The sequence below is a fragment of the Schistocerca serialis genome, chromosome 1, assembly GCF_023864345.2.
Source record: "Schistocerca serialis cubense isolate TAMUIC-IGC-003099 chromosome 1, iqSchSeri2.2, whole genome shotgun sequence".
Lineage (NCBI taxonomy): Eukaryota > Metazoa > Arthropoda > Insecta > Orthoptera > Acrididae > Schistocerca > Schistocerca serialis.
Genome location: NC_064638.1, coordinates 691,274,190 through 691,288,533, shown reverse-complemented (window position 1 = coordinate 691,288,533; position 14,344 = coordinate 691,274,190). Strand labels below are relative to the sequence as shown.

The 14,344-nt window shown below is 38.8% G+C and overlaps 1 protein-coding gene across 3 annotated transcripts in view; it reads right to left on the bottom strand.

The window, feature by feature from the left end:
* Positions 1 to 14,344, bottom strand: part of LOC126480714 (protein UBASH3A homolog) — a 275,438-nt gene that overhangs the window by 186,010 nt on the left and 75,084 nt on the right. For all 3 annotated transcript variants that reach the window (XM_050103971.1, XM_050103980.1, XM_050103989.1), the window contains one exon: positions 11,315 to 11,484. In XM_050103971.1, the coding sequence (XP_049959928.1) occupies positions 11,315 to 11,484 (170 nt within the window). The remainder of the gene's footprint in view (positions 1 to 11,314; positions 11,485 to 14,344) is intronic.

Below are 14,344 nucleotides of genomic sequence, written 5' to 3'. Positions count from 1 at the left end.
AGGCCCTGCCGGCGGGGATAGAGAGCACTGGGTGCACCCAACTGCAAATTGTTGCTGATGTCGGCACCAATAACTCCTGCCGTCTGGGTTCAGACGTCATCCTCAGTTCATGCAGGCAGTTGGCAGAGTTGGCGAAGGCGGAAAGCCTCACTCGCGGGGTGGAATTTCCTTGACCTCCGCTATACAGTGCAGAAATATAGGGTCCCCCAGAATAGGTCAGGCACGCACTACACGCAGGAAGCGGCTACAAGGGTAGCAGAGGACATGTGGAGTGCACATGTGGGTTTTTTAGGTTAGAGAATTCCCTCCCTAGGCCCGACAAGACCCCTCCTGAGACGCGACAAGGTAGTAGTAGGCAAAACGCAATGGGGAATAACAATATTAATGTGCTAATAGTTAACTGCAGGAGCGTCTATAGAAGGGTCCCAGACCTGCTCTCGTTAATAAACGGTCACAATGCCCACATAGTACTAGGGACAGAAAGTTGGCTGAAACCAGATGTAAACAGTAATGAAATTCTAAACTCAGATTGGAGTGTATACTGCAGAGACAGGCTGGACAGTGAAGGGGGAGGCATGTTTATAGCGATAAAAAGTACAATAGTTTCAAAGGAAATTGACGGAGATCTGAAATGTGAAATAATATAGGTGAAGGTCACCGTTAAAGCAGGCTCAAACATGGTAATTGGGTGTCTCTATAGGGCCCCTGGCTCAGCAGCTGTTGTGGCTGAGCACCTGAAGGAAAATTTGGAAAATACTTCGAGTAGATTTCCCGACCATGTTACAGTTCTGGGTGGAGTTTTTAATTTGCCGGATATAGACTGGGAGACTCAAACGTTTATAACAGATGGCAGGGACAAAAAATCCAGTGAAATTTTTTTAAGTGCATTATCTGAAAACTACCTTGAGCAGTTAAACAGAGAACCGACTCGTGGCTATAACATATTAGACCTTCTGGTGACAAACTGACCCAAACTATTTGAAACAGTTAACGCAAAACAGGGAATCAGCGATCATAAAGCGGTTACTGCATCGATTATTTCAGCCATAAATAGAAATATTAAAAAAGGTAGGAAGATTTTTCTGTTTAGCAAAAGTGACAAAATGCAGATTTCAGAGTACTTGACGGCTCAACACAAAAGTTTTGTCTCAAGTACAGATAGTGTTGAGGGTCAGTGGACAAAGTTCAAAACCATCGTACAGTATGCTTTAGATGAGTATGTGCCAAGCAAGATCGTAAGAGATGGAAAAGAGCCAAAGCCTTGCAGACAAACAAAATTTATGCGAAGCGAAATGTAGTGTGAGGAGGGCTATGCGAGACATGTTCAATGAATTTGACAGTAAAGTTCTATGTACTGACTTGGCAGTAAATCCAAAGAAATTTTGGTCTTATGTCAAAGCGGTAGGTGGATCAAAACAAAATGTCCAGACACTCTGTGACCAAAATGGTACTGAAACAGAGGATGACAGACTAAAGGCCGAAATACTAAATGTCTTTTTCCAAAGCTGTTTCACAGAGGAAGACTCCACTGTAGTTCCCTCTCTAGATTGTCACACAGATGACAAAATGGTAGATATCGAAACAGATGACAGACGGATAGGGAAACAATTAAAATCACTCAAAAGGGGAAAGGCCACTGGACCTGATGGGATATCAGTTTGATTTTACATAGAGTACGCGAAGGAACTTTCCCCCATTCTTGCAGCGGGGTACCACAGGTGTCTAGAAGAGCGTAGCATTCCAAAGGATTGGAAAAGGGCAGGGCACAGGTCATCCACGTTTTCAAGAAGGGACGTTGAGCAGATGTGCAGAACTATAGACCTATATCTCTAACGTAAATCAGTTGTAGAATTTTTGGAACACGTATAATGTTCGAGTATAATGACTTTTCTGGAGACTAGAAATTTACTTTGTAGGAATCAGCATGGGTTTCGAAAAAGACGATTCTGTGAAACCCAGCTCGCACTATTCGTCCACGAGACTCAGAGGGACATAGACATGGGTTCCCAGGTAGATGCCGTGTTTCTTGACTTCCGCAAGGCATTAGATACAGTTTCCAACAGTCATTTAATGAACAAAGTAAGAGCATATAGACTATCAGAGCAATTGTGTGATTGGATTGAAGAGTTACTAGATAATAGAACGCAACATGTCATTCTCAATGGAAAGAAGTCTTCTGAAGTAAGAGCGAGTTCAGGTGTGCCGCAAGGGAGTGTCGTAGGACCATTGCTATTCACAATATACATAAATGACCTTGTGGATAACATCGGAAGTTCACTGAGGCTTTTTGTGGATGATGCTGTAGTATATAGAGAGGTTGTAACAATGGAAAACTGTACTGCAATGCAGGAGGATCTTCTACGAATTAACTCATGGCGCAGGGAATGGCAATTGAATCTCAATGTAGACAAGTGTAATGTGTTTCGAATACATAGAAAGAAAGATCCTTTACCATTTAGCTACAATATAGCAGGTCAGCAACTGGAGGTAGTTAATTCCATAAATTATCTGGGAGCAGGCATTGGGAGTGATTTAAAATAAAATGATCATACAAAGTTGATCGTCGGTAAAGCAGATGCCAGACAGGTTCATGGGAAGAATCCTAAGGAAATGCAATCCGAAAACAAAGGAAGTAGGTTACAGTACACTTGTTCGCCCACTGCTTGAATATTGCTCAACAGTGTGGGATATGTACCAGAGAGGGTTGATAGAAGAGATAGAGAAGATCCAACAGAGAGCAGAGTGCTTCATTACAGGATCATTTAGTAATCACGGAAGCATTACGGAGATGATAGATAAACTCCAGTGGAAGACTTTGCAGGAGAGACGCTCAGTAGCTTGATATGGGCTTTTGTTGAAGTTTCAAGAACATACCTTCACCGAGGAGTAAAGCAGTATATTGCTCCCTCCTACATATATCTCGCAAAGAGACCATGATGATAAAGTCAGAGAGATTAGAGCCCACACAGAGGCATACCTACAATCTTTCTTTTCACGAACAATACGAGACTGGAATAGAAGGGAGAACCGATACAGGTACTCAAAGTACCCTCCACCACACAACGTCAGGTGGCTTGCGGAGTATGGGTATAGATGTAGTGTAGCTGTAATTCCGGCAGCATCACCCGATTTAATTCAACTACATTCCATTATCCTCGATTTGCTTTTGTTGATGTTCATCTTATATCCTCCTTTCAAGACACTGTCCATTCTGTTCAGCTGCTCTTCCAGCTCCTTTGCTGTCTCTGACAGAATTACAATGTCATCAGCAAACCTCAAAGTTTTTATTTCTTCACCATGGATTTTAATTCCTACTCCAAATTTTTCTTTTGTTTCCTTTACTGCTTGCTCAATATACAGATTGAATAACATCGGGGATAGGCTACAACCGTCTCACTCCCTTCCCAACCACTGCTTCCCTTTCATGCCCCTTGACTCTTATAACTGCCAACTGGTTTCTGTTCAAATTGTAAATAGCCTTTTGCTCTCTGTATTTTACCCCTGCCACCTTCAGAATTTGAAAGAGAGTATTCCAGTCAACATTATCAAAAGCATTCTCCAAGTCTACAAATGCTAGAAACGTAGGTTTGCCTTTACTTAATCTATTTTCTAAGATAAGTCATAGGGTCAGTATTGCCTCATGTGGTCAAACATTTCTATGGAATCCAAACTGATCTTCCCCGAGGTCGGCTTCTACCAGTTTTTCAATTTGTCTGTACAGAATTTGTGTTAGTATTTTGCAGCCGTGGCTTATTAAACTGATAGTTCGTTAATTTTCACATCTGTCAACACCTGCTTTCTTTGGGACTGGAATTATTATATTCTTCTTGAAGTCTGGGGGTATTTTGCCTGTCTCATACATCTTGCTCACCAGATGGTAGAGTTTTGTCAGGGCTGGCTCTTCCAAGGCTATCAGTAGTTCTAATGGAATGTTGTCTATTCTCGGGGCCTTGTTTCAGCTTAGGTCTTTCAGTACTCTGTCAAACTCTTCACGTAGTATCATATCTCCCATTTCATCTTCATCTACATCCTCTTCCATTTCCATAATATTTCCATAATACTGTTTCCTTGTACAGACTCTCTATATACTAGTTTCACCTTTCTGCTTTCTGTTCTTTGCTTAGAACTGGGTTTCCATCTGAGCTCTTGATATTTGATATTCATACAAGTGGTTCTCCTTTCTCCAGAAGTCTCTCTAATTTTTCTGTAGGCAGTATCTATCTTACCCCTAGTGAGATGTGCCTCTACATCATTACATTTGTCCTCAGCCGCCCTGCTTAGTCATTTTGCACTTCCCGTCGATCTCATTTTTTAGACATTTGTATTCCTTTTTGCCTACTTCATTTACTGCATTTTTATAATTTTTCCTTTCATCAATTAAATTCAATATATCTTCTGTTACCCAAGGATTTCTACCAGCCATCGTCTTTTTACCTACTAGGTCCTCTGCTGCCTTCACTACTTCATCTCTCAAAGCTACCCATTCTTCTTCTACTGTATTTCTCTCCCTCATTCCTGTCAATCATTCCCTTATACTCTCCCTAAAACTCACTACAACCTCTGGCTCTGTCAGTTTATCCAGGTCCCATCTCCTTAAATTCCCACCTTTTTCAGCTTCTTTAGTTTTAGTCTACAGATCATACCCAGGGTTGTGGTCAGAGTCCACATCTGCCCCTGGAAATGTCTTACAATTTAAAACCTGGTTCCTAAATCTCTATCTTACCATTAAATAATCTATCTGATAGCTTCTAGTATGTCCAGGCTTCTTCCATGTATACAACCTTCTTTCATGATTCTTGAACCAAATGTTAGCTGTGATTAAATTATGCTCTGTGCAAAATTCTACCAGGCGGCTTCCTCTTTCATTTCTTACCCCCACTCCATATTCACCTACTACCTTTCCTTCTCTCCCTTTTCCTATTATCGAATTCCTGTCATCTATGACAATTAAATTTTCGTCTCCCTTCACTATCTGAATAATTTCTTTTATCTCATCATATATTTCATCAATTTCTTCGTCAATTGCAGAGCTAGTTGGCATATAAACTTGTACTACTGTAGTAGGCGTGGGCTTCGTGTCTATCTTGGCCACAATAATGCGTTCACTACGCTGTTTGTAGTAGCTTACCCGCACTCCTTTTTTTTAATTCATTATTAAACCTACTCCTGCATTACCCCCATTTGATTTTGTATTTATAACCCTGTATTAACCTGACCAGAAGTCTTGTTCCTCCTGCCACCGATCTTCACTAATTTCCACTATATCTAACACGTTGTATAGGCACAGAAAAAACTTCCAGAGGCTAAATTTGCCCAGTAGTTCCAGGTGATATGAGCTGCAATGTTACCCACTTTTTGGGAGGGATGGTGTACTCTAAAGGAGTATGATTTTTATACACAGGACAGGAACCGAGCAAAAGCAAGTTATTTTGACCAGCTACTGGCCAAAAGCAGTGCTCATACAATAGCTGTAGTTCCCTTACATCCATTTTCCCACTACTGCTTGTTGTGATGTAGATATTTTCTAGTGCCATTACAAACAAAATGTCGCACAAGAGAAAGAATTGTTGGGGGCAAAGCACACCCAACTTCTCACAGCATAATAAATACCTTTCCAGCCAATTTACCATGCAGATTAACAGTCAGCATATTTGTGTACGAATGTGTTAAGGCATTGATTTTGATACAAATCTCTTGGTATTTCCAAGGTTCCTTTCATATGTATTTTATCTTCAAATCATGATCGGTGAGAGATGAAAACAAATTCCTGGTGAACGATGGGATAAGTTTGTTTATTTCATATACAATTTTTTGGGCCGACTTCGCAGTTTGCTTTGCATCATCAAATTGATGCTTTGTTTGTAATTTTGTCTTGTATCTTCCAATTCTGCAACACTGAAGTTATGCAATCATTCGCTGCTTCCTTGAAATCACTATGTCACCTGCAATTTGATGTGCATAGCATAGTAGGTCACTAGCATGCATATCCTGCAAATTATTTCGACCATCCTACAAACACACCAACATCAGTTTTTGTAACAAGTGCACTTTGTCCTCCTTTGAATATCCATAGTTTTTCTTACACACTACATGGTTATATTGATGTGATCTTGTTTGAGCTCTGTTAATAATTGTCTTTTTATTATCCTGCAGATGATCTTTAATGTACGTAATTATGTTTAGTTCCTGCTCCTTGGACAGTGATTGTTCTTTACTACATTTCACTGGAGATGGGATTTGTGGCTTCCTGTTCGACAAGGATGATTAATTACATGGCTCGTCACCTGCTTCGATATCACTTTCACTTGTTAGGCACATATCGTCATCATTGTACTCCTAACGTAAATTGTCCGCACAGTCGAGTGTATACGACACAACCCATTCCACTGAGTCATCTTGCAGAAACGCTAATATTTCAACTGTCTTTTCCTTTCTGACAAAATGTCAACTTTGGCAACTGTTGTTGTAGATGTAATGAAATGTTTGCTTTGTTTATCATTGCAGTTGCTCTGCGTTGCATCAACACCTTAGCATTGTATCACTGTTATGAGTTACTCATTAAGTAATCAGTTCAGCTGCACTACCTAGACTCATGCTAAGCTCACCGTACGATACCTCCAGTCCTGCTCCTTGTTGCCATTAGCAGCCAATATTTTGGTTGCACGGTAGACAATATACGGGGTGTCAAATGCCATAAACATCATTGGCATTTTGTGACCTTGCACTAAAGGGGTTCCTTGTAAGTCAGAGAATCACAAAGCTGTGAAATGATACTATTTGCTGGAAACACAAAAATGTGGATACCAAGAGCACATTTACCACCTCTGGAAGCAAGAATACACACACTTGAAGATAAGAGAACTACAACTAACTGATAAGAGACTGTTTATCAAAAGGAATGAAACGTAAAGAAATTCATAGAACCTGTGAAACAGAAGTAAAACAATCTCCTTTGGCACCAGCAACACTGCAGTCATGGAACAATTTGAACCTGATGAATAATGTGGTATGAACAAGAAGTCATTGATAAAATGCCCAGCAAATTGACCCAAAGACAAAAAGTAATTAAAGACAAAATTCTGGTACATGTGTCATCTAAAGTAGGAAACAGGGGCTTCTGACTTTGAAAACTGTCCACAGAAAAAAATGGCTTCACTGATGAAGGACATTAAAGTGGCCCTTGCAACTTTCCAAATATAACAATTGAAGAAATGAAACAGATCACCTGTAGTATAGCATTAACAGTAAAAGAAGAACTGGGGTTAATGCGGTCGGAACCTGCTGGAGAACTGACTGGGAAACCAAAGTAGAAAGTTCAGATGGAATCAAAAATCAAAAGCTACAGATATGATGCAAGTAAGTTGAAGAACATGAACGAGAATAAACTGAATAACTGGAAGGCCAAAGAGTACCAGTTAAAAAAATATTGGCTGAATATGAGAAAAATTGAAGTATCTTTGGAAATTGTGAAGCAAGAAATAACTACAACAACCAGGATAATCAAAAGGTCCAAGGCCATTATATCAAGTACCGGCAAAATTAAACTTTTCAATCCAACCAGAGGAAGTTCTACCACAGTCGGAACCAGCAAGCTGACACAAAAGTTGAAAGTCAGAGAAACAACAGGATAGATTAAATACAGTTAGTGGTGGAGTATATATTGCTGTCAGAAGTAGTTTACCTTGCAACGAAATTGAAGTAGATAGTTCCTGCGAAATAGTGTGGGTAGAGGTTATACATAACAATCAAACTAAACTATTAATTGGACTGTTTTATCAACCCTCGACTCTGAAGATATAGTTGCTGAACAGTTCAAAGAAAACTTGAGTCTCATTTCAAACAGGTAACCCACTCACACAACTGTAGTCGGTGGCGACTTCAATCTACCCTCGATATGCTGGAAAAATTATACGTTGAAAGCCGGCAGCAGGCATAAAACATCAGCCGAATTTGTATTGAATGCTTTCTCAGAAAATTATTTTGAACAGTTAGTTCATGAACCCACTCAAAGCGTAAATGGTTGCGAAAGCATATTTGATCTCTTAGCAACAGATAATCCTGGACAAATGGGGAGTATCATGAAGACTACAGGAATTAGCGACCATGAGGCAGTTGTTGCTAGGCTGAATACTGTAACACCTACAATCATCAAAAAGAAATGCAAAGCACATCTTTTTAAAAAAGCTGATAAAAATGCTCTTAATGCCTTTTTAAGAGACAGTCCCCACTCCTTCCGATCTAATCACAAAAGTGTAGAGAAGATGTGGAATGATTGCAAAGAGATAGTATTGACAGCAATTGAGAAATATACACCACATAAATTAATAAGTGATGGTACTGAACCTCCATGGTACACAAAATGGGTCAGATCGAAGTTGCAGAAGCAACAAAAAAAGCATGCCAAATTTAAAAGAATGCAAAATCCCCAAGATTGACAAAGTTTTGCAGAAGTTTGAAATATAGCGCATACTTCAATGAGAGATGCTTTTAATAATTTCCACATCAAAACTCTGCCTTGGAATCTGGCAGAAAACCCAAAGAGATTCTGGTCACACATAAAGCAAACAAGTGAGAAGACACAATCAATACCTTCACTGCGCAATAACAACGGTGAAGTCACTGATGACAGCGCCACTAAAGCAGCGTTATTACACACGGTTTTCCGAAAATCCTGCACCAAAGACGATGAGGTAAATATTAGTGAATTCCAATCAAGAACCTTTGCCAAGATGAGAAACACAGAAGTAGATATCATCCATGTAGCAGAGCTGCTTAAATCACTTAATAAAGGCAAGGCCTCTGGTCCAGATTGTATACCAGTCATGTTCCTTTCAGAGTATGCTGATACAATAGCTCCATATTTAGTAATTACATATAACTGCTCGCTCACAGAAAGTTCCATACCTAAAGACTGGAAAATTGCTAAGGTCACACCAATACCCAAAAAGGAAAGTAGGAGTAATACACTGAATTACAGCCCCATATCACTAACGTTGATTTGCAGTAGAGTTTTGAAACATTTAATGTGTTTGAACAATACAAAGTACCTCGAAGAAAATGATTTATTGACACACAGCCAGCACAGATTCAGAAAACATCGTTCTTGTTAAACACAACTAGCTCTATATACTCATCATCAAGTAACGAGTGCTATCGACAGGGGATGTCAAATTGATTCCATATTTTTAAATTTCCAGAAGGCTTTTGACACCATTCTTCACAAGTGTCTTCTAACCAAACTGCTTGCCTATGGAAATCACCTCAGTTGTGCGACTGGATTCAAGATTTCCTCTCAGAAAGCTCACAGTTCGTAGAAACAGACGGAAAATCATTGAGTAAAACAGAAGTAATATCCAGTGTTCCCCAAGGAAGTGTTATAGCCCCTCCACTGTTCCTCATCTATATTAAGGACACAGGAGACTATCTGAGTTGCCCTGTTAGATTGTTTGCAGATGATGCTATCATTTACCCTTGTGAAGTCATCAGATGATCAAAACGAATTTGCAAAATGATTTAGATAAGATACCTGTATGGTGCGAAAAGTGGCAATTGACCCTGAATAAACAAAAGTCTGAAGTTATTCACATGAGAACTAAAAGAAATCCACTAAATTTCGATTACACAGTAAGTCACACAAATCTTAAGGTTGTAAATTCAACTAAATACGTAGTGATTACAATTGCAAATAACCTAAATTGGAGCTATCACATAGATAATGTTGTGGGTAGAGCAAATCAAAGACTGTGACTCATCAGCAGAACACTTAGAAGGTGCAACAGCTCTACTAAAGAGGTTGCTTTCACCGCACTTGTCCGCCCTATTCTGGAGTATTGTTGTGCGGTGTGGGATCCGCATCAGGTGGGTGGGCGGATGACATTGAAAAAGTTCAAAGAAGGGCAGCTTGCTTTGTACTATCGCGAAATAGGATAATATTGCTACAGACATGATACATGAATTGGTATGGCAATCATTAAAACATATGCGTTTTTTGTTGCGATAGACTCGTATGAAATTTCAATCACCTGTTTTCTCCTCCAATTGCAAGAACATTCTGTTTGCACCCACCTACATAAGGAGAAAGGACCATAATGATGAAATAAGAGAAATCAGGACTCGCACAGAAAAACTTAAGTGCTAGTTTTTCCTGTGTGCCGTTTGAGAACAGAATGGTAGAGAGACAGCTTCAAGGTGGTTCAATGAACCCTACGCCAGGCACTTTGTTGTGAACAGCAGAGTAATCATGTAGATGTAGATGAAGTTAGGACATTTGGCAGGATGGGATTGTGGCTAGTCATAGAAGAGGTCGCAGAAATCTGAATGTGGATCTAATGGCTGTCAGACAGTGGATAAAGAGATCTAGGTGTTTGGAAGATGGCATTTTTCTTTTAGAAGTTATTTGGAGGGCATTATGGAAGAGTGAGGGGAAAGTAGTTATATAACATTCTGATAATCATCTGTTGGCATGTTATTCTACTATTTTACCTACCAATGTAAATAGTAAATTGTCTTTCACATATTCTTGGTCATTTAAAAGGGTTTTCTTTTCAGATTTGGTTTATTGTATATAATAATTTTCTTGTGATTTTATATGATTCTTTTACTGTTTATTTTGATTATTCTCAAGAGGTTGGGTTGTAATTATGTTTTCTGAGATGCTCTGCAAATGTGGAGCGATTTGTTCAAATGATGACGAATGCATATTTCAGCTGGAAAAATGAACAATTGTAAATAATAAATCATGACAGTAACAATTACAATGTGAACTGTTTCCTAATCTACAAGTACTGCATATAAAAACAGAAATCTATTATGCCAGATTAAATCTACTTACTGTTAAAGGCAAAATGCAACTGGATTGTAAAAAAATATACAGTGTAGCAAGAAAAAGGCACTTCAATTTATGAAACAAATATTTACACACATGCTGCAAATAATCACCAAGTAAACAAATTTGTCATGGTATAATGTTTGCAGATACTTGTGGCAATGAATATTCTCAGAGAACACATTAACTTTTAAGAACCTGATAATGGGATCATGTCTTTCTGAAACATGTTGTGATTTTAGATTAAATAAAGCACTCATCTGGACAACTGGGCATCAGTATTCCACACTGATACATTACTAAACGAAAATAAATAAATAAACAAAATATGCCAAAGTTGGAATGCAATATGTACTTCACTATGCTCAAGGAAATTGGCTGAATTTATTAATATTAAAAAAATACTCTCAATGCTCTAATGAAAATCACTTTACACATACACCTTGCAACAATGCCAGGAAAGAGTTAAATTAATCCACTAGTCAATACCTGTTTCGAAGACAACCGAGGGTCCCTGGAGTACAGGCGTACTTCCCAATTGCCAGGAGCACAAGGATTTAGGCTTTCTACCAAAGTTCTCAATGCTCCGAACTGTGTAGGAGAAAACTGGTAAGCCAGAGTCAAATGTAAGGACTTCACGTGTGGTTCCATACTGACAGCTGGAAAAAGATAAATAACTGTACAATTGCAAATACAATAAGACTATGCAGAGTATACGCTAGCAAAAAAAGGTTTTCAGGAAGTCATAACAAAAAAAAATAAAACATGCACCAGAATGGAACTGAGGGAGGGAAAGCAAGCAGTATTTTCACATTAATCTAAATACACGCCAATTGGGCACAAGAGTATTCAGTGAACACATTTCTGCTCTTATAAATAATTACAATGTATAAGGGATTGATTATCAGTTCAAAACCTTGACAACCAAGTTATTGTGGTGGCATTCAGCCTGAAGACTGATTTGATGCAGCTCTCCATTCTACTCTATCCTGTGGGAGCCTCTTCATCTCTGGGTAACTACCACAACCTACATCCTTCTGAATCTGCTTACTGTATTCATCTCTTGGTCTCCCTCTATGATTATCTCCCCCCCCCCCCCTCCCACACACACACACACACACACACACACACACACACACACACACACACTTCCATCCAATACTAAATTGGTGATCCCTTGATGCCCCAGAATGTGTCCTACGAACCTATCCCTCCTATTAGTCAAGTTGTGCCACAAATTTCTCTTCTCCCCAATTCTTTTCAGTACCTCCTCATTAGTTACATGATCTACCCATCTAATCTTCAGTATTCTTCTGTAGAACCACATTTCAGAAGCTTCTATTCTCTTCTTGTCGAAACAAGTTATCATCATGTTTCACTTCCACACATGGTTACACTCCATACAAACACTTTCAGAAGGGGCTTCCTGACACTTGAATCTATACTCGATGTTAAATTTCTCTTCTTCAGAAATGCTTTTCTTGACTGCCAGTCTACACTTTATGTCCTCTCTACTTCAACCATCATCAGTTATTTAGCTGCCCAAATAGCAAAACTCATCTACTACTTTAAATGTCTCCTTTTCTAATTCCCACAGCATCATCTGATTTAAACTGACTACAGTCCATTATCTTTGTTTTGCTTTTGTTGATGTTTATCTTATATCCTCCTTTCAAGACATTGTCCATTCCATTCAACTGCTCTTCCAAGTCCTTTGCTATCTCTGACAGAATTACAATGTAATCAGCAAATCTCAAAGTTCTTATTTCTTCTCCCTAGACTTTAATTCCTACTCCAAATTTTTCTTCTATTTCCATTAGTTTTTGCTCAATATACAGACTGAATAATGTCAGGGACAGGCTACAACTGTGTCTCACTCCCTTCTCAATCACTGCTTTCCTTTCATGCCCCTTGACTCTTGTAACTGCCATCTGGTTTCTTTACAAATTGCAAATAGCCTTTCGCTCCATGTATTTTATCCTTCATATCTTCAGAATTTTAAAGAAATCATTCCAGTCAACATTATCAAAAGCTTTCTCTAAGTCTACAAATACTACAAATGTAGGTTTGCCTTTCCTTAACCTATCTTCTAAGAGAAGTTGTGGGGTCAGTATTGCCTCACATGTTCTACATTTCTCTGGAGCCCAAACTGATCTTCCCCGAAGTTGGCTTCTACCAGTTTCTCAATTCTTCTGTAAAGAGTTTGTGTTATTATTTGCAACTGTGACTTATTAAGCTAATAGTTCAGTAATTTTCAAAACTATCAGCACCAGATTTCTTTGGAAATGGAATGATTATATTCTTTTTGAAGTCTGATGGAATGTCACCTACTTTGAGGGCCTTGGTTCAACTAACGTCTTTCAGTGTGCTCTGTCAAATACTTCTTGCAATATCATCTCTCCCATCTCATGTTCATCTACGTTCTCTCCCCTTTCTATAATATTCCTTTAAAGTTAGTGTCCTTTGAATGGAACCTCTATATACACCTCCAAACTTTCAGGTTTCTCTTCTTTGCTTAGGACTGGTTTTTCATCTGAGCTCTTGCTATTTAAACAGCTGCTTCTCTTTTCTCATAGACGTTTGTATTCACTTTCACCTGCTTCATTTACCACATTTTTATATTTACTGCTTTCATCAATTAAATTCATTATCTCCTGTGATATCCAAGGATTTCCAGTAGGCCTTGGCTTTTTACCTTATTGATCCTCTGCTGCCTAACTCTTTCATCTACTGCATTTCTTTCCCCTGTTCTAGTCAATCATTGCCTAATGCTCCCTCTGAAAAACTCTACAACCTCTGGTTCTTTCAGTTTGTCCAGGTCCTATCTCCTTAAATTCCTACCTTTCTGTAGGTTCTTCAGTTTTAATCTGCAGTTCCTAATCAATAAATTGTGGCCCAAGACCACATCTGCCCTGGAAATGTCTTACAATTTAAAATCTGATTCCTAAGTCTCTGTCTTACCACTATATAAATCAATATCAAACCTCTTGGTACCTTCAGGTCTCTTTCACATATACACCCTTCTTAAACCAAGTGTTAGCTATGATTAAATTATGCCCTGTGCAGAATTCTACCAGACTGCTTCCTCTTTCATTCCTTCCCCTTCCCCCTCCCCCCCATCAATATTTACTTAGTACTTTTCCTTCTCTACCTTTTCCTACTATTGAATTCCAGTCACTCATGACTATTAAATTTTTGACTCCCTTAACTATCTGAATAATTTATTTTATCTCATTATACATTTCCTCAATCTCCTCCTCATCTGCTGAGCTAGTTGGCATATAAACTTGTACTACAGTAGTGGGTGTCGGCTTCTTGTCTATCTTGGCTACAATAATGTGTCCAGTATGCTGTTTGTAGTAGGTTATCCATGCTCCTATTTTTTTTTAATTTATTATTAAATGTACTCCTACATTACCCCTATTCGATTTTGTATTTATAAACCTCTATTCATCTGACCAGAAGTTCTCTTCCTCCTGCCACCAAACTTCACTAACTCCCACTATATCTCACTTTAAT